Here is a 23,122-nt window from a genome sequence, read left to right on the forward strand (position 1 = left end):
CTGCAAGAAAGACATTGAGGCCCTGGAGCGTGTTCAGAGGAGGGCGACGAAGCTGGTGAGGGGTCTGGAGCACAGGGCTTATGAGGAGCGGCTGAGGGAGCTGGGATTGTTCAGTCTGGAGAAGAGGAGGCTCAGGGGAGACCTCATTGCTCTCTATAACTCCTGAAGGGAGGTTGTAGTGAGCTGGGGTTGGCCTCTTCTCTCTTGTAACTAGTGACAGGACGAGGGGGAATGGCCTCAAGTTGCACCAGGGGAGATTCAGGCTGGACATTAGGAAATTCTACTTTTCTGAAAGAGTGGTCAGGAGCTGGAATGGGCTGCCCAGGGAGGTGGTTGAGTCACCGTCCCTGGAGGTGTTCAAGAAACATTTAGATGTTGTGTTGAGAGACATGGTTTAGTGGGGTTATTGGTGGTAGGTGGATGGTTGGACTGGATGATCTCATAGGTCTTTTCCAACCTAGCTAATTGTGTGATTCTATGGATCAGGCCTGTAGCATGGGACGTGCCGAGAGGATGTCCCACGTTACCCCTCCATTGACCTTCTTGAGTTGGATTGAAACGATCAGCACCGCAAATGTAAATGATCAGCAGTCGGGTTCCAGCTGCAGCTGGTTAATTACCCGTTCACACAATGCGTTGTGAGGGGTCATCTGTTTCCAGTTTCATCATAAACAGAAGTAAATGTTGAGAACATATTTTTCTACATCCAGTTTCACTTGTTGTGGATACTTGAAATAGTTTGCAACCCACATCTTTTGGGTTTTGAGGAGGGCTTTTGGCCAGAGAGCCCTGCGACCATTTGAGATTTTTCTTTTTGAGAAGTGCCCTGGAGGTTGCATTGTAGGGACTTTCCTTATGCAAAACATAAAAGTACTGTTATTTTTTTTCAAATGGTAACCATATTTTTCATTAAAATCAGTTGGAGTCTCAGTAAACAATTGGCTCCGAAAATTTTCCAAATCTTTACTGCAGCGCTGTTTCTATTTTTAATTATTTTTTAAAAACGGATTTTTTCTTAAAATCACAGCTCGGCTTGCAATTTAAAGAAGCGATCTGGTAAATGAGAAGAAAGGCACGAGCATATAGCTCTTGATTACAACATAATTAAAACCTGCTGGAGATTTCCATGTTAGAATGCTGCTGGAGGGGTGACTGATGAATCCTGCCTTATCACGGGGGCTTCTTTTTATCGCCAGCATTCCTCAAAGCCCCCTCCATTGTGTTTATACATTTGTGTTGTATAAATTGAGAGAGCTGTGTACATTGCAGAGACGCCAAAAACTCTGCAGATAGCTGCGAGGCACCGAGATGCCTGGTTGCTGGACATCAAGGCACAGTTTCCACAGTGCAAGCTGGACATCAAGGCACAGTTTCCACAGTGCAACAGCCATGGTATTGCCATTGTTGGTCCTTCTTCAGTGCCTTGCAACCTGGTGCAAGATTTGTTTGCTGTCTTAAGAGGAAAACAAAACGAAAAGCCAAGAAAGACAGAATTAAACCAAACAAAACCAATGAAAAAAGAAAAAAAACCCCATAACCAACCAACAAAAGTCCAACAACACACTCTAGTTTTGTTTCAAAAGTTACTGTATCTGCTTTATGTGGAGCAAGTAAGGATCTCTTTGCAAGGTATTTTGGGTTAGTATTTTTTGTTGCAATCTACTGCAAACTGGAGCTGAAAAGCATCTCAGATTAATCCAGCTTGAGGGAAGTCCTCCTTTCCAAGCTGGCACCCTCAACCTGCAGGTTTTGATAGTACAAGAAAGAATGGCCTCACATTGTACCAGGCGGGTCAGGTTGGATATTGGGAAGCATTTGTTATCGGAAAGAGTGGTCATGGACTGAAACAGGTTGCATAGGGAGTAGTGAAGTCACCATCCCTGGAGGTGTTCCAGAACCACGGGGATGTGGCACTGAGGGACGTGGTCAGTGGGCATGGTGGGATGGGTTGGGGTTGGGCTTGGAGATCTGGGAGGTCTTTTCCAACCTGAATGATTGTATGTGGAATAGTGACTTCTGGTTGGAATGTCCTGGGGCATGCAGTGAGGTTCACCTTGTGATGGTGTTAGCAGTCCCAGTCTGCTGCCCTGCGCTGACTGTGGGGCTGAGTGTTGGACCGCCAGGTTTACTGGTACAGCACGGCCAACATTTGGGGTCTCTTGGAGCTGCTTGGAACTCTTTGCATTTCTTTTTTTTTTTTTTGCAAAGCACAAAAGTTTTTTTGCTGCTTTGCTTAATGAGAGCGAGTATCCCTAAAACCTTTGTGGTGAGCTCTGAGGTTGACTGTTCCTTGCTCCTTTGGAGACAAATGCTGCTCTCAGTTGAGGCCATAGTGCCTTTAACAGAGTGTTTGCATTTGGGAAAAGAAGGTGTTTTGGTCAAGCTAAGAAGGTCTCCTTACTTTGGGTTAAGAAACTTTTTGCATGATGCTTCTCCAACCTACTGCATTGCTATGGCATTGGTTTCTTCTAGATGACAATGACATAAATATGCCTTAACATATCTATATTTGTCTTACTCCTAGGAACAGGCCCTCCTGAATAACCAGGCTGTGTTTAGTGCTCAGAAAGGCTGAACTTGGGGGAGACATCAGCAATAGCTCACTGTTCCCCCTATGTCTGACATGATTCTTCTCCCAGTCCCTTTCTGTTGCTCTCCCAGGGCTCCTGGGAACTCAGCTGTGGTGCTCAGCAGATGGAGTACGTGCAGATAAGGATGTGAAATTTCTACTTGATGTCAGCATGTTTTCACATTTCTTGAGGGACGTGGATGGCAAAGCAGGATCCTTGCTCTGAGCCCTCAGCTGGATGCAACATGTTGCATTTAGGTCTCTGCTCAAGAGTAAATGCCTATAATTATTAACTATAGCTATAAGCCTGTGAATGGGTGAAGGTCCATTGTAATCAGTTTTAGCTTTCTGGTAAGGACCAAGCTCTCTTTTTTGGGATCTTCCCAAATACTCTGCGCTTAACTTCCCATACCTCCTACCACCCGGCCTTGCTGGTGTCCGGGAAGTCTGTAGGAATTTCTGTGGTCTTCCCGGAGTCTTCTTACCCTTGGGTTAAGTACAGGATCTGAATTATTGAAGTATCACTGGCACCCATTGCTTTAGCCAGGCTAAGCTGCCTCTGGCAATAGATGCATGAAAGGGGATTTGCATTTGTGCTCTGTGTTGGGAGGACAATTGCTTTTATTTGCAGCTCCTGCTGAGCAGTGTTATCTTCCTCCTGGCCCTGTAAGTCGTGGGCACTGCAGATTTCCAGCAGACCTCCCACAGGCTGGCTGCTGTGTCAGAGCCACTGAAATGCCTTTCTTGGTGGCTCGTTCAGAAGATGAATGGTGTTCTGCAGTTTGTGAGCAAGTTTGGTGACTTCTCAGGCTCTGCCTTAACTTCTTTCCCTTTTCAGCCTATGTTCCCTTTATTGTTTTTCCTCTGAAGCCTTTACACTGGGCAGGCCTGACAAAATTAGGAATTAAATCTCTGCCGAAAGCCCTACAGAAGAACAGAGATCTATTATGCCTAAAGGCCTTGGGAGGAACCTGAATTAGCTTCTCTGATGAGATTGGGATCTCTTTCACCACATCTTCATTTCTCACTGCAGAGTTCTTAATCATGTCTTGCTGAGGAGACTAAACAATTTTCTAAGACCATCCTTATGCTCTATACCCATTTCACATTTTTGTTGTTGACTTCTGTAGAGGAGGAGCATCCATCAAGAGAACTAGAGCTTGTCATTGTTTCATGAGGAAGGGCAGTAGCATTGTTAAAACCCAATAGGAACCCTTTGGTACTGAGAGCCTTCGGGGATAAATGCAAATTTACATTCCCTTCTAAGGCAGACATAGCCCAGAAGTCTCTTCTAAATCAGAAGATGCAAAGATTGCTTTATCTTTGGTAACTTTTTCCAGAAGACCTGCGGAGCTGGTACTTGAGTCACAGCTTGTCTGGGTCCAGGGTTAGCATCTACAGCCACTTGTTTTTGTGACTTTGTGCTAGAGCACTGGAGTTGATCTTGAAAGATGTGGGTCCTAGGACTCTGTAGTCAGTAGGGTTGGACATTGTGAATGGCTGTTGCCATCTTTCCTGGAGGAAGGAGGAATGAAAAGAGTTCTTTATATTGCTATAGAGAAGCAGATTGGTCCCAGATATGGTGGCTCCAGGACTGTGGGAAAATAGGCTTTGTTTATGGCAGCAAATTGAGAATTGCTTCATCGGTCATCCCATGAAAGGTTGGCTTGGGGCATGGGAATGGCTTTGGTCATGGACCAGATATAATGGCCCCCACGGCATTCCTCCTGCTTCAGGATCTGTTCCTAATCCAGATCCATGGAACTTGTTTACTGAAGTCAGTCACAGCTTGGGTTCAGTAGAGGATGCTGCCCTGTAGAGTCCAGATTCCCTATGGAACTTGTTTCCCTGCTTACCCACAGCTAGGCAAATATCAGTATGGAAATTTCCTTGTAAAGAGGCTCAGTCCATGTTGGCCCTCTTTCCCTCGTAAATTGGTACTTTTTCAAATAGTCTCAACACCATTTCTCCAGAAGAGGGTATTCCAGTAGCTACTGGTGTATTACATTGGCCATCTTCGTGCCGGGATTCCCACCTCGGGTAACTGGATGATGCTCGGCTCTTCCCTCTGAATGAGCCTGCTGGAGCATTAGGGGACACGGATGGGTCCCCGTGGTCCTTCCTTCCATAAGCTGCTCCATTACACAGCTCTACTCAGGGCTTTCCCAGGTTCTTTTCAGCTTTCAGTACAACGTTCCCTCCTCGTGCTCAGACATTGCCTCATTTCCTCAGCTCAGCGCCTCGGTCCTTCCTGCTGGAGACGCTTCTCCTTCCTCTCCTCGGAGAATGCAGAGCTTGTTCTGGTGGTCTGCTTGTCTTCCTGAACTACAGCTACTGCTCCTGGCTTTTTTTTTTTTTCTCCTTTTTTTTTTTTCCTCTCTCCTCGTTGCAGTCTGTTGATGTGTGATGTGTGGGTTCACATAGACCTCTTACAATTTCCATTAGTTTGCCGCATCTCTCTCACAACGGCACAGCTTTCTTCCTCGACCCTGGCAGCGGCCCCGGTCAGCTCGATGTGCTCTAAATGGGGTTGCAGCGTCTCCTCTTGAGGAGGGTTTATTGATAACTTCCCACAGTAGCACCTCATAAGCACAAGGACTCTCGCTTTCCTTCTGTTTCAAATTTAGCAAGCTGGAATAGAACTTCCCCAATTAGGAGCGTGGCCAGCTCCATCTCGCACGTTGCGGTACTGCATCTCGCAGCGCTCTGTTTGCAGGGGTTTAGGGGCAACCTTCCCATGGCCATGGACCTGTTCTGGGTCACCAGGTCTACCTGTCAGGAACTAGGTGTAAGACAGAAGGGGACAGGCTTTTTAGCAGGGTCTGTTGTGATAGAGCAAGGAGAAATGGTTTCAGATTTGAAGAGGGGAGATTCAGCCTGGATATGAGGACAAAGGTTTTGATGCTAAGGGTGGTGAGGCACTGGCACAGATTGCCCAGAGAGGTGCTGGATGCCACATGGAGACACCCAAGGTCAGGCTGGACAGGGCTCTGAGCACCGGATGGAGCTGTGGGTGTCCCTGTGTTAGTTTTTGAGTTAATTGCATGGACTTCTTGGCCACGTCCACATTGAGGGCATCCTCTGCAAGGGAGGCTGTGAATCCCTGTCTGCAGCACGTGGCTCTGCTACGTGGGATCCTGGCGTGGGAAGCCCTTTCCTGAAGCAAGTTTGGGAGACTGCTTTCAACTCCAGCAATAGTCGTTGGGTAGGACTTCCTTTGAAATGTTTTAGATAAATGTTTCTTTGTTATAGTTCTGAGGAATCTCTTCTCTTTCTCACATCTCTGGAGTCTAGACAATGGGTTCCTGCAACCAAACAATGCTGTTCTAAGGAAGGGTAAAACCTCAACAGCATAGCTTGAAGCTTGTGTTATCTCACTTGTAATTGTAATAACAGGGTGTAAAGGAAAATCCTGTGCCATTGAATGTCATTTTTGGCCCTAGAAAAGATGCATTATCCTGAAGACGAGCAGGCAGGGTTAGTTCTTTTCTTCCTCCTCTTCATCACCATCAGCTGAAGAAATGTTTGCATTTTCCAGTCTTTTTTGATGTAGGTAAGTGCCTGGAGAAGTATTGACTTCTTGGAAGCCAAAGATGATTTTTTTTTTTTCTTCCATATTTCATTGTGGAAATGGTGGAGTCACTGTCCCTGGAGGTGTTCAAGAAACAGGGAGATGTGGCTGTTAGGGACATGGTTTAGTTGGCAATGGTGGGGTTGGGTTATGGTTGGACTAGATGATCTTGGAGGTCTTTTCCAACCTTAATGATTCTGTGATTATAATGTTTTACCCTGAATGGTGAATTCCTCACTTTGCTGGTAAGGAATGCTCACAAGTAGGAATGGTTTGAATCTGAACTAGAGGAGATTGAACCTGCCCATTTCAAGCCTGGATCTTGTAAATGAATGCTTGGTTTTCGAGCCTGGAACATGAGGAAGCATTTGAAGCCTCCTACAGAATGGCAAAAATTATTTCCTTCGCCTTTCCTCACCCTCCTGAAGATTAAATGAACCATCTCCCTACTGCTACTTTTCTTTCCTCCCTAGAAGCAAGATGAGAACCCCAGCCTGCTTTACAAGGTGGACGTGGAAAGTTTCTATTTCGTGCATAATGCACTTTCATCTTAAATAAGTGTACGTGAAGGGCTGCCCAAGGTACGTGTTTCAGCCTAAGGACGAAAGCATCAGCCAGGCTTTCGAGGCGTATTCCTGCAGCATGATGCGAACTTTTATAGCGTGTTTTTTAAAGCATGGCTGGAAAAAGGAAAGGAATCAGACGTTTTACTAGCTGCACGCAAAGTTGGCTCTGGGCTGAGCAGGACCTCAATTAGTGGAGCGGCGAGTGAAGTCAGTGTCTGCCTCCTCTGGGACTTGGACTGAGCCTGAGTCTTTCACTTAATCATTTATAACTAATTGCAGTAGTTCCGCAAAGTCAAGGCAAATCTTTGGAGTGTGCTTCTACCAAGCAAGAAATGAGGAGCATATTTTTGCTTTCCAGCGTCTCGCTGAGCAACTCTGCTCGGGCTGTGCTGCTTCGCTGGTGTCAGACGTGTCAGCCTGCTTTGAAAAGCAAGCCGTGCTGTCAGCTCTTCACAGAATCACAAAATTGCAGAGGTGAGAATGGACCTCAAGTGATCGTTGAGTCCAACCCCCCTCTAAAGCAGTTCCCTACAGTAGGTCGCACAGGTCGGCATCCAGTTGGGTCTTGAATATCTCCATAGATGGAGACTCCACCACCTCTCTGGGCAACCTGTTCCAGTGCTCCGTCACCCTGATGATATAGAAGTTCTTCTGCATGTTTGTATGGAACTTCCTATGGTCACGTTTTAAGGCATTGCTCCTTGTCCTGTCTCTACACCCCACTGAGAAGAGCCTGGCCTCATCTGTTTGCCTCACACCTCCCTTTAGATATTTATAAATGTTTATCAGTTCCCCTCTCAGTCTTCTTTTCCCCATGCTGAAGAGACCCAGGTCACTCAGCCTTTCCTCATACAGGAGATGCTCCAGGCCCTTCATCATCTTTGTGGCCCTCTGCTGGACTCCTTCAAGGAGATCCCTGCCATTTTTGAACTGGGGATCCCAGAACTGGACACAGTATTCTAGATGTGGCCTCACCAGGGCAGAGTAGAGGGGGAGGATCACCTCCCTTGACCTGCTGGCCACGCTGTTTGTAATGCACCCCAGGATCCCATTAGCCTTCTTGGCCACCAGGGCACACTGCTGGCTCGTGGCCAACCTGTTGTCCACCAGGACCCCCAGGTCTTTCTCCACAGAGCTCCTCTCCAGCAGCTCATCCCCCAACCTGTACTGATGCCTGCAGTTATTCCTCCCCAGGTGCGAGTCTCTACACTTGCTCTTGTTAAACCTCTTCTTTGGCTTGATGGTTGCATCGTGCAGCGACAACCGGATCTCACTGCAGTTCTGCAAGCGCAGAGAGTCTGTAGCATAGCTCATAAATTAGGTTAAGAGTGGAGGGAGGAGGTGTGTGCAGACTGCAGAGGTTCGTGATGTGCTTCTGAAGGCCCAGATGCCCATCGTTGGAACGAGACATTCTGTGGCCTGAGACTGCGATCCAGTGGTGGCTCTGGCCTTGACATGACCTGCCAGGCTTAGGAAGAAATTTTATTTAATATTTCTATTTCTATTGAAGTGTCTCCAAAGCATTTTAAGAACAACAGCATTAAGCGTTTGGGAGATGGGAGGATCTCTCTTTTCCACTTTGCTTGGAAAAGGAAGAAAAGGAGCTTGGAATTTATTTGTAGGACGAGGAGGCTCCAGATCCTTGAAGGTTTTCTGATTATTTGCAGCAGTCCTCTTTGCTTTTAACGTGGTCTCTGCCAGTTTGTACTAGGTTGAAAAGAGGATGGTTTTGGGTTCTTTGGGTTTGTGTCATGTCTACTAAATAGTCAACTTAAGGACACTTCTAGTAGACGATTGCTGGAACCATCGAGTCAATATAATAGTCACTGGTGTTCCTGCAGAGCTGAGGGGTTTGTTAACAGTGCAGCAGGAGCTAGAATGGGAGACTCTGAAATACAACTGCGGCCTTGTTCCACTCTGTTCTTACCAAATATCGAGAGTGTCAATATCAAGAGAGATGGTTTTGGCCCTCCAAAATGTTTGGTCTTGCCACCTAGTCGTGCAGTGGTTGGCCGTGGAGTTGTTTTCTCCACTGTGGATCATTGAAGGGTATAAGGGTATATAGATATTAATGGCAAAAGGTTTTTTGGGATGTGATTTTTCCTTGCATTCACCCCCGGGGAGCTCTGGGCAGCACGGTTGCCTCCATTACTGCTGCTCATGATGAGAAGGGGATAAGAGAAGTGGGGTAGCTGGTTCTTAGGGGGTTGCCTGCATTTTCCCTCCTGTTGTTTTTCTTTCTCAGCTGTCCTCTGCTTGCATAAAAAAAATTCCAGCTCTGTGGTTCCGAGATGAATTTGACAGCTGCTCTGTTTGAAGGGAGCAAATATGTCTGTAACAATACCCAGGAGCTAGGATAAGTGTTCTCCTCTCTTCTCCCAGTAAGAAATTAAATTTAAATGACTGGGCATGACTTAGAGATTCAGTTGAGCTCCAGTGCTTCGCTTTCCTCTGCACAAAGCTCCAACCAATAACTTTGCGGTTGCTTCTTCCTTTTGGAAGATGTCTTTGAAGCTGCACTGTTAGCACATCAATGCATATGCTGATCTTGTTTTTGCAGAATGCGTGTAAAATCCGCATAAAATCCTGGATCAGCACAGGAAAGCACTCGAGGACGAGGGCAGACGGGTGGCACGGTGTGGGGCTGCAGGGACTGAGCTGTGTCATGGCCTTCATACACCCATCCTGGAAAGCCACGTCTGGGAAATGGCAGCTCCATGGGGCACGCTTCCCTCCAACACGTAGAGCTTTAGGAGCACAAGGGTAAGACAGAGGAATTCAGCCCCGTGTACAGAGCAGGGTGGGTTCCCAGCAGCTCCTGTGCTCCCAGGTCCCTGGAGGAGAACATCACCCATCAGCTGAGCCGCAGCGCTGCTGGATCTGCTTTGCCCCAGCACAAGCCATCCCCATCAGTCAGGTCAACAACCTCGTAGGGGCTTTTAGGATTACCCAGTGCCACAACACAACCAAACGATTGGTTGTGTTGACTTCCAGTGACCTTTCCCTTGATCTAAGGGATGCAAGCTGTGTCTTGCTGTCTATCTGCACCCCTTGCAAAGACAGGAGCAGCCCTACTAGCTCCAGCTGGAGGCATGGGTTGGTGGAACCCTGCTGAATTATGTCCTGTACCTTCCATACTGAGCTCATATCAGGGCTGGAGAAGGAGGCACTCCCTTATTTTCCCTTATTGGTCAACAGCAGGTGGAGTTAGTTACCTACAGGGGTGCTGAGTCAATAGGGTCTGACCAGCAGGGCCACACGTGTGCCACTCTCTAGGAGGGGACCAGGAGGACCTCCCAGCTCAGCGGAGAGGCACTTTTTTCCTTTTTTAAGCTATATAAATCAAAATTGGAAGGGGCTGGAGGGAAGGTGTGAGATTTTTCTTGTGTTTTTTTTTTTTTTTCAAGAGTTACGTTTTTTTTTTATCCTTAATAGATTTATAATATGCAGGTCGCTTTATTTGTTTCTATAAAATTAACTAGTAAATTTTAAATGGAAAAATGCTAGTAATAGGAACCAGGCTATCTTTGCCAACGCTGAAACGTTGCTGTATTTATGAAAGGCAGACAGGGGCACTTCTCCTTCTGCCAGGTCTTGTGCCGGAGTGCCACATGTTGGAGGGTTATAAAACTTTTACTAACGAGAAGCTGGAGGAATGCTGACTTTCTAATTGCCCCTTTTTTTTTTTTGGGTACAGGCTGCTGTTTGTTTTGGTCTTTAAAAAAGAAAAGCGATTGTAATTTTGAAGCCTGCAAGTTTTAGGCGTAGGCGAGCAGTGGCTGGCCGTGCGGGAAGGATGTGGTACCCGGTGGTCAGAAATGGGGCTGGAAAGAACTCCTGAGCGTTGAATCCTGCACGTTTCAGCCCACTCAATGGGGGTTTTGTCATTTGCTTCTGTTGAGCGGGGATTTCTTTGCCACCTCCGTGAAGCAGTGACATCGGGTTCCTGCTGGGAGACCTGGTGGGGCCTTTGGATGGAACCTCATCCCCAACCCTACTCTACCGTAGATATCCTTGGCCTTAATGATTTCTTGAAAAGCAGGTCGTTAGGCAAGCGTAATTGAATTAAGTGGATTAGCTCCAAGTGGGATTAAAGTGCTGAGGAGCTTTGTGGAAAATGGGAGTCTCCTGGTGTCTGAGGGATTAAAGCTTCTTTGTGCAGAGATGGGTAGTTCTCATTCCAGATAATTCAAATGTGTGTTTCCCTCCCTCTCTTTCTTCTCGCTGTCATTTTTTTTTTTTTTGCTATTAATTCCATGCTTGGAAGAGTGGCAATGGTGAAGCTGTTTGACATTTCATTCTTTAAATCTAAACCATCATAAAGTGCTTTATGAGGATAAGAAGCAGTGCTCTGGAAACTGGGTGTTTTCTTCCCCTTCTGGAATATTCTTAAGAAAGCACGTTGGAGGGGGGAGAAGCAGGGTGAGGGCTTTGAGAAATGCCTTCAGCTCGGGCTCCTCTTGTCTGCCACATGTTGCTCGGAAGGAAATTTGTCACCAACGCGTACCGCTGACTCACAAATCCCAGTGATGACTTCAATGAATTCAGCTGAAATCCAACAGAAAATGCATTTCCAGTGGTGTCTGCAGGCAAGATGGGCTCGTGTCATACATCACATCTCCTTTGGCAGGTACTGTGGCCAACCACTTCAATCCGGAGTCGTGGGTTACCCTAATCCTTGTGGAGGTACCGTAATGAAAGCAACCTGTTGGGAGAGCACGTAACCCTTGCCATGCTGCTCGTGTTGGTGGAGGATGTGAATGCCCCAGTTCTCATCGAGGGTCCCTGCTCAGGGATTTCAGAGGAGGTAGCACACAGCTTTCGAGGTGCCTAGATCCCCACAAATCTGTGTTACAGCTGTGTTCTGGTGATTGCAGGCTTCTGGGCTGGGGATGTATGTTGTTACAATACATTTCTGTATCAGTCTTCACTTTTAGGCAGCCAGGGGCTTAACCATGTCTCCTCTTTTGTTGTGTGCAGCGCTGGTAGTGAGCAAATGCAATGTGAAGGCACAGCATGTAACATTAAAACGTTATTATCTCAAGTATGCATTTAATTTGTTTAAAGCTTTATGCAATCTATGCTTTCTGAATTTATATGCAGAGTTTATGAAATAATAACAGGAACGAAAGATGAGAGTTCAGATCTGATGAATAACAGCACTGAGCTTTTCCACTTCTTGCTTTTTAGCAGGGATGTCAGGGATGGACGCGTTCTGATTGAGAGAAACAGGCTTCCACCAACCGAACTTGGGAACTCAGTGGGGAAATATTGGTGGTAGGTGGATGGTTGGACTGGATGATCTTGTAGGTCTTTTCCAACCTTGCTGATTCGATGAACTGCATGCTGTGTGCATTAGGCAGCAGAAAGCCAGCTCCTGTCTTCTGCCTGGGGCTGACTGCTTGTTGGAGATGGGAACAGCAGCCTTAATGAGGTCAAAGACTGCTTTGTAGGATTTTTTTTTTTTAATGGTTATACCAAACATTACGTATTTTCTTAGCAAACTGGTGGGCCCTTACTGCAAGGTTGGTGCCATTGTCCTGGCCAGCAACTTGCAAAACAGAGCTGAAAAATAGGTGAGATTCTTCCCAGAATGTGGTTGTATCTGATTTATGCCCTGTGCTCATCTGTCACTGCCTATAGGGGTAAGATCCTGGCTCTATGAGGGCAGTAGCAGTGTTTTCTTAGCGTTTGGTGAGGCCAGCACTCTAGCTCTGGCATTGGTCGTGTTGTCCTGGGATCCTGTTGGGAGAGGGAAGGTGATCTGCCTGAAAATTAGAAAGAAAGAAATAAAAGGAGATTTAACACTCTTCTCATGTCTTCATTGATGGCTCTTGTCATCCCTGGAGGTGTTCAAGAAATGTTTAGATGTGGTACTAAGGGACACGGTTTGATGGGGGAATATTGGTGATAGGTGGACGGTTGGACTGGATGATCTTGGAGGTCTTTACCAACCTTGGTGGTTCTGTGGTAGTTGTATGATTCTCTGAAGAAGTTCTATAGGATTATAACTGAAAGGGAAGCATTGGCTTTGAGAAATTCTCTGCATTTTCCCCATTGGCCTTTGGGGGGCAGATGATGTCCGGGAAATAGCAGGTTTGGGACTTGCAGGAGTTCTCAGTGAGATTTGAAAGTTAGGACATTGGATGTGAAATACCTATTTTTAATACATAGCCTTAATTTTTCCATAACTGCTGGTGCTTTAAAAAGGGATGCTGTGTCAACTTAAAGAAGCGAGGTGAGAGCAGGCTCTGATTTGTATCCATCTATTTAGTTTAGCAGCTAAAAATTGTATTGGAAATATCACGTATCGATGTTGGGACAAAAATCCTGGCAACGTAGAGGAGAATTGTCTAATATGTGGACTAGAAAGTGGTTTTATGGTGTGTATTGGTGTGAAATGAAGACAGCCAAATGAAAGGCAAGCTCTTCAGTTAAGTGGTCTTCAGTGAAACTTCTCCTATGGGTTTAAATATGCCTTACAGTCAGCGTGCTTGCAGAGGCAGCAGCTAATTAATTCTCCAATTAATTAAAACCAGAAATAACACAATAACGTTCTTTTTTTCTGCTGCTACCCTAAAGCTCGTGGGTCGTGGCGAGGATGATTCTTGAAAAAGTCATTTAGCTCGTCTTCATGGCTCAGCCCTTTTGGTGTCTTGTTTTGTGGGTTTCTCATCAAAAACAAGGGTTAATCCTAAACAGAATGAGGTGTTCTGTGTTCCAGGAAGGATTCTGTGTGTTTAACCTTCCTGAAGAGGAGGAACTGCTGCTGTCCGTCCCCCAAGAGATATGAGCTCGGTCATAGGGTGTATCTCTACGTTTTTGGGTTCATTCTTTAACTCCTGTGATTCTTACCTGTGTCGCCTCCTGGCTTTTCAGTACATCAGTCTGTAGATCTGAAGTTAACCTTATAACGTCTCCTGAAGCTGATGGCAGCTTGAGTGAGGTCCTACTGGAAAAATACTTCTCTACCATGGAAAAAAACCCAACAAACCAAAGCAGAATAGTAGTGCAACAGGTTCTTCCCAGGCCATCTGCACTTCGCAGTGATGTGTTCTGTCAGGCTGTGCTCTGCGGTGCTTTGCTGCTTTCTGTCTTACAGGGGAAGGTTGAGGGAGAAGATCTGTGCTGGTGGATGGCTGCAGCTGGGGTTCAGCTACAGACCTGTTGTCCCACATTGTAGGTACGGTTGAGGATGGCTTCTGATGATGGATCTGGACCATGAGTTAGATCCAAGGGGTATCAGCTCTGAGTATCTCACCAGGTCTAATTTAAGAAAAGCCAAAAGATGTTCTGTCCGTGGCTCAGGGCTTTATCCCTTCCTTTCCTTGGGTCTCGCTGTGTTCCAGGCCTATCGAGACCATCTAGGAGAGGTGCTTTGAACGTTGCCGGTTTCTCAGAATCTTGAGAGAACCAAAACCAGGCCGATAACTGGAAACAAAAGCAGAATCTTGAAAGGAAACTTATCTGCGCAGAGTTTGACAAGGCCCAGAGAGAGGGTGTGTGAAACAGCAGTCTGGGAACTCCCACAGAGAATGGGATAAAGGAGTTTAATCTGGGGCCAGAAGGGGAGGACGAACACTCCTTTAGCTGTATAACTTTCTGAGGGTCAAGATAAATAAGTGCAGCTCAGGGCCCCAGAGCTGATGAGCTGCAGTCCCGATTCCCTATCCTGACTGAGTGAGCAACCCTTCCTCCTTTGTGATTCCCAGCACGCAAGGTGCAGGTATTAGGCAGAGTGATTCTTAGCACATCAGCTTCAAATAGGCTGTAGTCACTGGGGAATGGGCAGGGAAAGGCACTGCCCTATAAGGAGGTGGGCATGGAGCAGCTCCCCAGGGCAATGAGCATGGTCCTGAGTTGCTGGAGCTCAGGGAGCATTGGGACGCCACTCTCAGCCATAGGGTTTGGCTTTGGGGTGGTCCTCTGTGGGGCCAGGGGTTGGGCTCGATGGTCCTTGTTGGGTCCCTTCCAACCTGGGCTATTCTGTGATTTTTGTATGAGAAAACAGCACTAAAAAAAAAAAAACAACCCAACAAAGTGTGGCATACAGCATTACAGATAGCAAAGGGCTTTGTAGGAAGGCTCAGGTGTGGGGCAGAAGTCCTTGATGTGTGTGGAATGCCTGTACGACAGCCTTCCTTCTCTTGCTTTTAGGCCCCTTATCTAATTTTCAGCTTCTCCGCTCTGTGTAAATGTGATAAATGCACTTTTTAATCACATAACTGAGCTACTTTTGATGCCTTGCGCGCAGATATCTTGTTCTCGACGCCAGAACACACACAAGTGTAAATCAACACCTTGCTCCATAAAGGACTTCTTAAAAAAAAAATGACTTTTTGACTTGAATTGTGCAGCTGACCCAGAGGACTCAGGCAACGGAGTCCTTTTATCAGTGCTAATGTGATAAACTTGTCTTTACAGCTCCCAGGAAGGAGAGCACCGCGTTCTGATCACTCCCTGTTCTGCACTGCAGGAGCTCCCCCAAAGAAGGTTTAATAGTTTTCAGATAAAATGCTGAATTAACCAAGCTACTCGTTATGAGGAACTCTGAGGGTATAAATAACACTGACCTTGTCTTATGGATAGGGAAAAAGGAGCAGGAGTATGGGGACAGGGATCGTAGAACCATTAAGGTTGGAAAAGACCTCAAAGACCACCAAGTCCAACCCCAACCCATCCCACCATGCCCACTGGCCATGTCCCTCAGTGCCACATCTCCATGGTTCTTGAGCACCTCCAGGGACAGTGACTCCCCCAAACCCTGGGCAGCCTGTGCTGGTGCCTGACCACTCTTATGGAGAAGAAATGTTTCCTAACATCCAATGTATCCAAGCTGACCCTCCCCGGTGCAACTTGAGGCCGTTCCCTCTCATCCTATCAATAAATGGTTGGGTCAAAGTAGAGGGAGAATTGCTCGTTCCCTGTTGCACTTTGGTAGCCAAAAATTTATACCTGTGCAGACGTGATATTTGGGAAAGTTGCTGTTATGAGCTCAATTTTTAGCACTGGAAGGGCTGAGATGCAACAGTTGTTTGTAGGGAAGGAGGAGCGGTGGCAGGTTGAAGCAGAATCTCCACTGGTTGTTTGTTGGAGCAAACTCATTGAATTCCGCATTGCCAAAGTTATTCTTTTTAATGACCAAATGTCAAGGAAAAAAGAAAAAATACATATATATCCATCACTTTTTTGGAGCTCATTTCCCGTGCTGATGGCGACCTTTGTCAGACAGACCTCTGACAAATTGTTTGCTGTGATAACCAGTTAACACCAAGAGGGCAGATAGGCAAAAGCTCTTATCATCTTGACAAGCGACGGGGTTTTAGTTAAAACTGAAAACAGAAGCTGTGTCAGCGTGTTGCGTTTACACCTTGCAATAATAATACGTGCTTTTATCTGATCTGAGGGGGATTTTATAACTTTCAAATGGATCTTTGGCGGGGAGCCAGCCGCACTGTCATTTTTTATTAACTTTCTTTTCTCTTCCCCTGTAGCCAGCCTGCTTTTTGTAATGTTGTTGGAGGAGTATGTATCCCATTCCTAGGGACATGGTGAAACAATATTTTAAAGTTCTGTGTCTCAGCCCATTAGAGGGGTCCATAAAACAATCACAGCAGCGAATGTTCAGTAAGTAATCAAAACCACCGAAGCTAACCACAGCGGTACTGCAACCCCGTCTAAATAATAGAACCTCTTGTGCTGTGCCTTATCTACCGTCTCATCAGGAAAGAGCTAATTAGATGCTTCTGAAAAGTAAATATTGTCAGTTCGTTGGTGGGTGGAGGTGACGGGAGGTAAGACGTTGCTCACTGTCAACATTGGCAAACCCAGGCAGAAAACAAGCCGAAGTCATAAAAACCCTATAAAAAGCTAATTGAGTTTTAAAGGAGCTCGTTGCCCATGTAGGAGGTGTAACAACTTTCCCTTTTAGTGTGTGGCTTCTGGAGGCAGAGCTGGGGGAGCCCATGGCTGCCTTGCTGCTCCAACCCAGCCGTGTGGGATGGGTGCGGGGTCGGGGATGGGCTCCCTTGGTTCTGAGCAGCCTTGGACAGCTGTGCTCCCAGTGGTTTAAGCCAACGCATTTGATTTCTCCCGCAGCACGTCTGGACTGGGGTCTCGATGGCTCACCTGAATTGCAGTGGCTTGCGAGCACTGCTGCAGAACTCGCTGTGGCAAAACTCGGTGCTGCAGCTTTGGGATGGACAGGCAAATAGCGAGGACCGGTATTTCATAGAATCACAAAATGGCTTGGCTTGGCTTAAGGGGCCTTAAAGATCATGGAGCTCCAGCCCCCAGCCATGGGCTGGTTGCCCCCCACCAGCTCAGGCTGCACAGGGCCCCATCCCACTTGGCTTTCAGCACCTCCAGGGATGGGGCACCCACAGCTTCTCACATTTAGGACTCTTGTGGGACAGACTTGAATGGCAAACCACCAAATCCACGTCACGTAAGGTTGGGCTCTTGGTGGAGGGGCATGCAGGCAGCACAGAAGTGGACAGCTCGGGGGAAGCACACGTAATAAGGGTAGAAGTGCTTTTTTCCCCCAGTTCTTTCAGTCCTCGGTTTCTCAAGGGATGGCAGCAAAAAGGATTGATTCTTCCAGCTGTATTTGGCCAACGAAGCCTGAGCAGCAGCAGCTCCTGTGCTGGTCTGGATACAACAACAAACATCAACTGACCTGAATATACGGGCTGGAGAGGGAAGGCCGTGTTTGCTTTTGTATCAGCCTGGAAATAGGGTTTCTGTTCAGGCTGTGTCTGCTGGCTGACTGCTGTGCACGGGCCAGCGAGGGTGGCTGTGCTTGGAGGCAGCCCCAGCTACGTGAAGCAAACGCTTCGTGTGCTATTGCTAAATGTAACGCTAGCCATGAGCACACATTTGGTTTCTAAACTTTTCTTTTTATTGTCACGCTAAGCAGAGAGCCGGGAGATTGATAGTCTTGTATAATAGAGGCAATTTTACCAAAGGATACAAAAACGCGCTTGCTTTCATGTAAACCACACCAAAAGGTAAGGGGTTTTTTATTTTATTTTTGTCCCTGGAGGGCTCTTCTCCTCCCCCATAGCCACAGGTTGCTGTGTTTTCAGGGGGCACGCTGGAGTGTCGCCCCTGCTTTGATGTGGTTCCTAAAGTGTGCCTCTTCATTGGGCTCCCTGCAGATGCCTTTATGTGAAACAGAACATTAAAATCCAAATGTTCCCGCTCCGCAGGTCGTTTTTCATCCTTTATGGGCAGTGTCAAATATATTGCATAGTTGTGCTGCTGCACCCCGGCCCGGGAGGGAGCGAGTCTGGGAGAGAAGGTCGGAGCGCGAGCTCCTCGTGGTTAAGCCCAAATTTCTCTTTAGTTGCTTCCTCTGGGCCTCTCCCCAGCTCTCTCTTTCTCTCAAGGTGAAACCGAAACCTCGGTGACTTCACCCAAGGCTGCCGAAGTTAAAGAAAATTTGATATTTCTCACTTATAGGTCACTTCAGTCCATATTGTTTCCTGCCAAGAGTGGGGGCGGGGGGAATGCCCTACCGTTAATGGAAAAGCAATTACTGTTGTTTCTGGCGTGTGCGTTGCGCGGCTCCGGCATCACAGCTGAGTTGCAGGCCTGGGGCCTGCGGCTGCGGGGCGGGATGCGGGGACGCACCCGGTGCCCTGTGGGGAGGGACGGCCACTGGGGCTACGTTGGTGTTCCTTGAAGGCAGTTCAGTCTTCAGGCCGAAAATTGCTGGGAAACCTCTTCTCGCGTAGGGTTTTTCCAAATTCCCCAATCTGAAATGGCTTTTGGTGGGCTGGAAAGCTCTGAGGGCGCTGGGAGCCTCTCTGGGTTCTTTTTTGCCTCGGGAGGTGGGACGCACACTTCTGTGTTCCACACTGTGCCCGCGGACTTGGACTCTGGTCAGAATTCTTCTCTCGGTAGACTTCAGTTTGTGAACAAAATTAAAACGACGCAAAATGCAAAACGTGGCCTTCATTTGGGATGCTGAACTCCTTGAGTTAGAGCAGTGGCTTTTTCTAGGACAGCCTTTCTTGTCGTCAGGGTTTTGCTTCAGGTGAATTCTACTAGTCTGTAGAAACTACGTGCTTCTTCTGTGAGCACGGCTGAAGGAATCATGGGATGGCTTGGATTGGAAGGGTCCTTAAGGATCATCCTGTTCCAGCCGTGCTGTATTCATGTAGTAATACCTCGTGTTTGGAAAGGCTTTGGGAAGCCATTGGGCAGCAAGGAGCTGTGCCTCCCAAGGACATTTACAGGGTCCTCTGAGGAGACTTAATTCTGTTCTCGGCCTGAAATGCGGAACGTTACGTGCTCATGGCTTGAGCATTGAAGATTGAGGCCAAGGGGTGCGTCTTTCTGCTTGCTAGTCCAGATTGTTCTTCTCCCATGACCACTTTTCATTCTGGGATCTGGCTACACCCTTCTAATGATCTGTATAAAGCTCAATGTTTGATGTAAAACTTTGCATTTGCCCATTCTTTTTTCTTCTCTTTTTAGAAGGGGAAAAAAAAAATTACATAAATTTGAGCGAATTTAATGAGTATGCTGGGCTTGCTTTTGGTGTAATTTACGGTGGATTCAGCATTATAACTTCAGTACAGTTCAGTTGAGTAACTTATGTCATAAGTGGGTGTATCTGAGAGGAGAGCTGAGCTCGGGCCTCTTTGTTGTGTGGGCTTCAGAAGGGCCAAGCGCTCACTCCCCTTTTTGAAGTCCTAATTCTCTTTATATGGTGTTGCAATGTCTTTCTATAGAGCGGAGCCTCTGAAGTTAGAGATTTCTAATGCAAAAAAGGCCACTTTTCCCCAGTTGCTTCAAGTATTGACGTAGCTAGCAAAATCTGTCTTGAGCAGTGCTAACACAGACCTCGTCCTGCGGCTTTGTTGCAAAAAATCCCTACTGTTGAGACTCCTCCCTTAAGAGATCTTCCTAACGAGCCCGTTTGATAGTCCCCTTGCTTAGCCCTTACTGCTCTCCCAACAGCATTTGCAGCGATCCTACAGCTTTCCAACCACTAGAGGTCAAGATTGGGCTGTTGCACGGCGCTCCGTCCCATCGCTCCAACCCTGCTGCAGCCACGATCCGTGTCACTTCTATGTTCAGCTTTGCAGTCATTGCCCCGTTTGGCAGCTGTGGTGAAGCTGGTTGTGTGTGCAGATGTATGTAAGGTGGGCTTTGCCTTGCAGCACGGTGGAGCCCGCTGGGTTTTGCAGGGATGGAGAGATCGGCGCTGCGCTCGGTTTTAATATTCTTCAGATCTAGCAGCTACACGAGTGATCTGTCTCGGGGGTGTTTCCTTCCCAGGGAGGGATTCGAAAGGGAGCTGAGCTGAGAGAGGCTGTCAAATTAAAACCCACTCAGAAATTCTTTTTGTGGGATGTGAATGCTTGTAAGTGTTCACAAGGAAATCGTTCTGAAGGTTTGTGCTCTACATAGAGTCCGGCCTGACCTTGGGTGTCTGCAGCACAGAATCCCAAAGCCCTGTGTTCTGTCCAAGGGGCTCTCACTGACAGCAGGATCTGGAGTGCAATTTCTGGTGTCCCTTCTCCCTTCCTAATCCAGGCTGCTCTGTAGGGCAGGGCATGGTCCCCCCCCTTCCCACGTTGTTTGTCTCTTGTTGTATGGGAGCCATAAGACCCGGCTGCAGGATTGATGGGAATTGGGAGGGAGTTAGTAAAAAATCTTGTTCCTGTTAATAACTGAAAAAAATACATTAATTCATCCCTTTTTAAACAAGAAACTTGAGATGTCTAAAAGAACTTTTTCAGAGAGACAATCTGGATGGTTTCCATACACCTTTCTTTGTACACATCAAAATGTATAGAAAAATATGGGGCAGATTCTATAAATCGTGTGTATAAATCCCTATGAACTTCAGCTTTTCGGAGTGTTTCGTTTCTAGCTCCAGCAGAGCACCAGCCCACATGTGCAGAACCGCTGTCCCGTGTTTGGGACAGGACTTGATGCTGGGCAGCATCTCTGCCATTCCCCCTCCTTGTGCTCCAACTCAAAGCCTGTTTTCAGCTCTTGGGCAATTGGGGCTGAACGATTTTTCCTCTTAGAAGCCAAGAAAGCTTCTGCAGCAACTCACACACACTGCTCTCTGCTGCAAAGGGAGCCCGGGGCTGAGGGAGCTGCACCGAGGCAGCGTGCTTTGCTCCGTGAGCCGTGGCCTTCTCCCAGGCCGAGCATCCTGGTTGAATACCTTGCACAGATCGTTCTGTAAATCAGCAACGCCGCAATTAAGATCTCCTGGGGTACCACAAAAATGCTTTCAGGAACCTCTGGGGTCCAGATGTGGAATGTTTTGTGCTGACATGGCTTGAAAAGAGGAACGAATCCAATGGTTAAGTAGGTCCTTTAATTTAGCCTGTGACAGTCACCACATGGCCTATGGGCTAATATTTCGGCGTCTGTGCTGTAAATAGATCAATATGGCAGTATGATGGGTTTGGCGTTTTGATTTGTGACGAGTCAGAATATTGTTTGTATTGTTGCATAATCCCTGGAATGGTTTTGAAGCGAATCTTCTGTTTCTTCGGAATATCTGGGTTTGGAAAAACATAACATTTCAAAAGCTCCATTAAGCGCGTGTTTTATTTGGTCTCATTTGTCGTATTTCATGACGGATTGCATCTTTTGGCCGAAAAATACATCCGAGGATGCTATCGTAAAGCTTGGAATCTGCTTTTTTTCTAGGCACAGCAGCAAAGAAACCTGGACAATATTGTATCGCAGCACCCCAGGATAAGCGGGGGGAAGAAGTCCAAGAAAGAAGCCTGTGCAGGCTCAGATTTGGAGGTAAAGAACACTAGCCCCATGTCTGAGCAGGATTCGGGTATCCTGGATGTTGAAGATGAGGAGGAGGATGAAGAGGTAACTGGATGCCTTCAAACTCAGGGCTTTGGGCAGCTCGGGGTGTTTAGCTATGTCTCGGCACTTGCACCTCGCTCTGCATTTCATGCTGCTGTGCAGCACGCCATAAAGATGCAGAGCAGACAGTGCAGCCTTTCTGAGTGGGGTCATGTTGCACTTCTGTCCTTGTTAGCGGGCTCAGCAGAGGCACTTAGTGTGGTAGGAGAGCAGAGCAGCTCCTGCCTTCAGTCCTCCAGCTCTGTGGCCTTTCAAAGCAGATAAATTGCTGCACAGCACGTGAGATATTTTGCCTCTTCTGTGCAATGTGTCTTGTGGCAGATGCGTGCTTTATGCTGAGAAGGGTTTCGTTAGGACAGAGTTTTTGTAGATGCATTTGTAGCTCCTGGTGTGTTTCTGTTGCTGGCCGTTTCTTTAACACTGTGATTTCTCATGGACTCATAGGATCGTAGAATGGATTGAGTTGGAAGGAGCTTTTAAAGGCCATCTGGTCCCACTGCCTGCAATGAACAGGGACACCCCCAGCTCCACCAGGTGCTCAGAGCCCCATCCTGCCTGACCTTGGCTATCTGCAGGGATGGGGCACCCACCACCTCTCTGGGCAACCCATGCCAGTGCCTCACCACCCTTAGTGTAAATAACTCCTTCCTTATATCCAGTCTAAATCTCCTCTGTTCCAGTTTGAAACCATTTCCCCTTGTCCTATCACAACAGACTCTGCTAAAGAGTCTGTCCCCTTTCTTCTTACATCCCCTTTAAATACTGAAGGCCGCTCTCAGCTCTCCCCTGAGCCTTCTCTTCTCCAGCTGCACAGCCCCAGCTCTCTCAGCCTGTCCTTGTATGGAGCTGTTCCATCCCTAGGATCGCTTTGTGACCCTCCTTTGGATGTGCTCTAATGGGTCCACGTCTCTCCTGTGGTGAGGACTCCCCGTCTAGATGCAGGACTCCAGGTGAGGTCTCACAGCGCAGGGCAGAGGGGCAGGATCACCTCCCTGACCTGCAGTTCATGCTGCTTTGGATGCAGCCCAGGATACGGTTGGCTCTCTGGGCTTTGAGAACACACTGCTGGCTGTTGCCCAGCTTCCCACCTACCAGTAATGCCAGGTCCTTTTCGGCAGGGCTGTGCTCCATCCTTACATCCCCCAGCTTGTAGTGATAGCGGGTGTTGCTGTGACCCAGGTGCAGACCTTGCGCTTGACTTTGTTGAACCTCATGAGGTTCTGTGCCCACTGCTAGGCCTGTCGAGGTCCCATCCCTCACGTGTGTCGCAGTTCCATGCTCACGGCTGCCTTTCCCCACGCTGGTTCTGTTGGGTTCTTCCCTCTCCATCCAAAGTCACCGCTTCCTAACAGGGACCAAGATCTGCGGTGCGGCTCAGATCCCTCACGCTCCACTGAAAGGTGTAAATACCAAGGAGGGGAGATGAATACCACGGTTTGTGCAGCACAGTGCGAGAACACCCCCCCAGTTCTGGAGCATCTCCCCAGTTCTGGAGCATCTCCCCAGTTCTGGAGCATCTCCCCAGTTCTGGAGCATCTCCCCAGTTCTGGAGCATCT

At 47.5% G+C, this 23,122-nt stretch overlaps 1 protein-coding gene across 4 annotated transcripts in view; it reads left to right on the plus strand.

The window, feature by feature from the left end:
• Window positions 1-23,122, plus strand: part of EXOC6B (exocyst complex component 6B) — a 248,811-nt gene that overhangs the window by 79,722 nt on the left and 145,967 nt on the right. For 3 of the 4 annotated variants that reach the window (XM_021396669.1, XM_021396670.1, XM_021396672.1), the window contains one exon: window positions 21,392-21,568. In XM_021396669.1, the coding sequence (XP_021252344.1) occupies window positions 21,392-21,568 (177 nt within the window). The remainder of the gene's footprint in view (window positions 1-21,391; window positions 21,569-23,122) is intronic. The other variant, XM_021396671.1, reaches the window with a different exon arrangement.

Source organism: Numida meleagris, chromosome 4 (genome assembly GCF_002078875.1).
Source record: "Numida meleagris isolate 19003 breed g44 Domestic line chromosome 4, NumMel1.0, whole genome shotgun sequence".
In the NCBI taxonomy this organism is placed as follows: Eukaryota; Metazoa; Chordata; class Aves; order Galliformes; family Numididae; genus Numida; species Numida meleagris.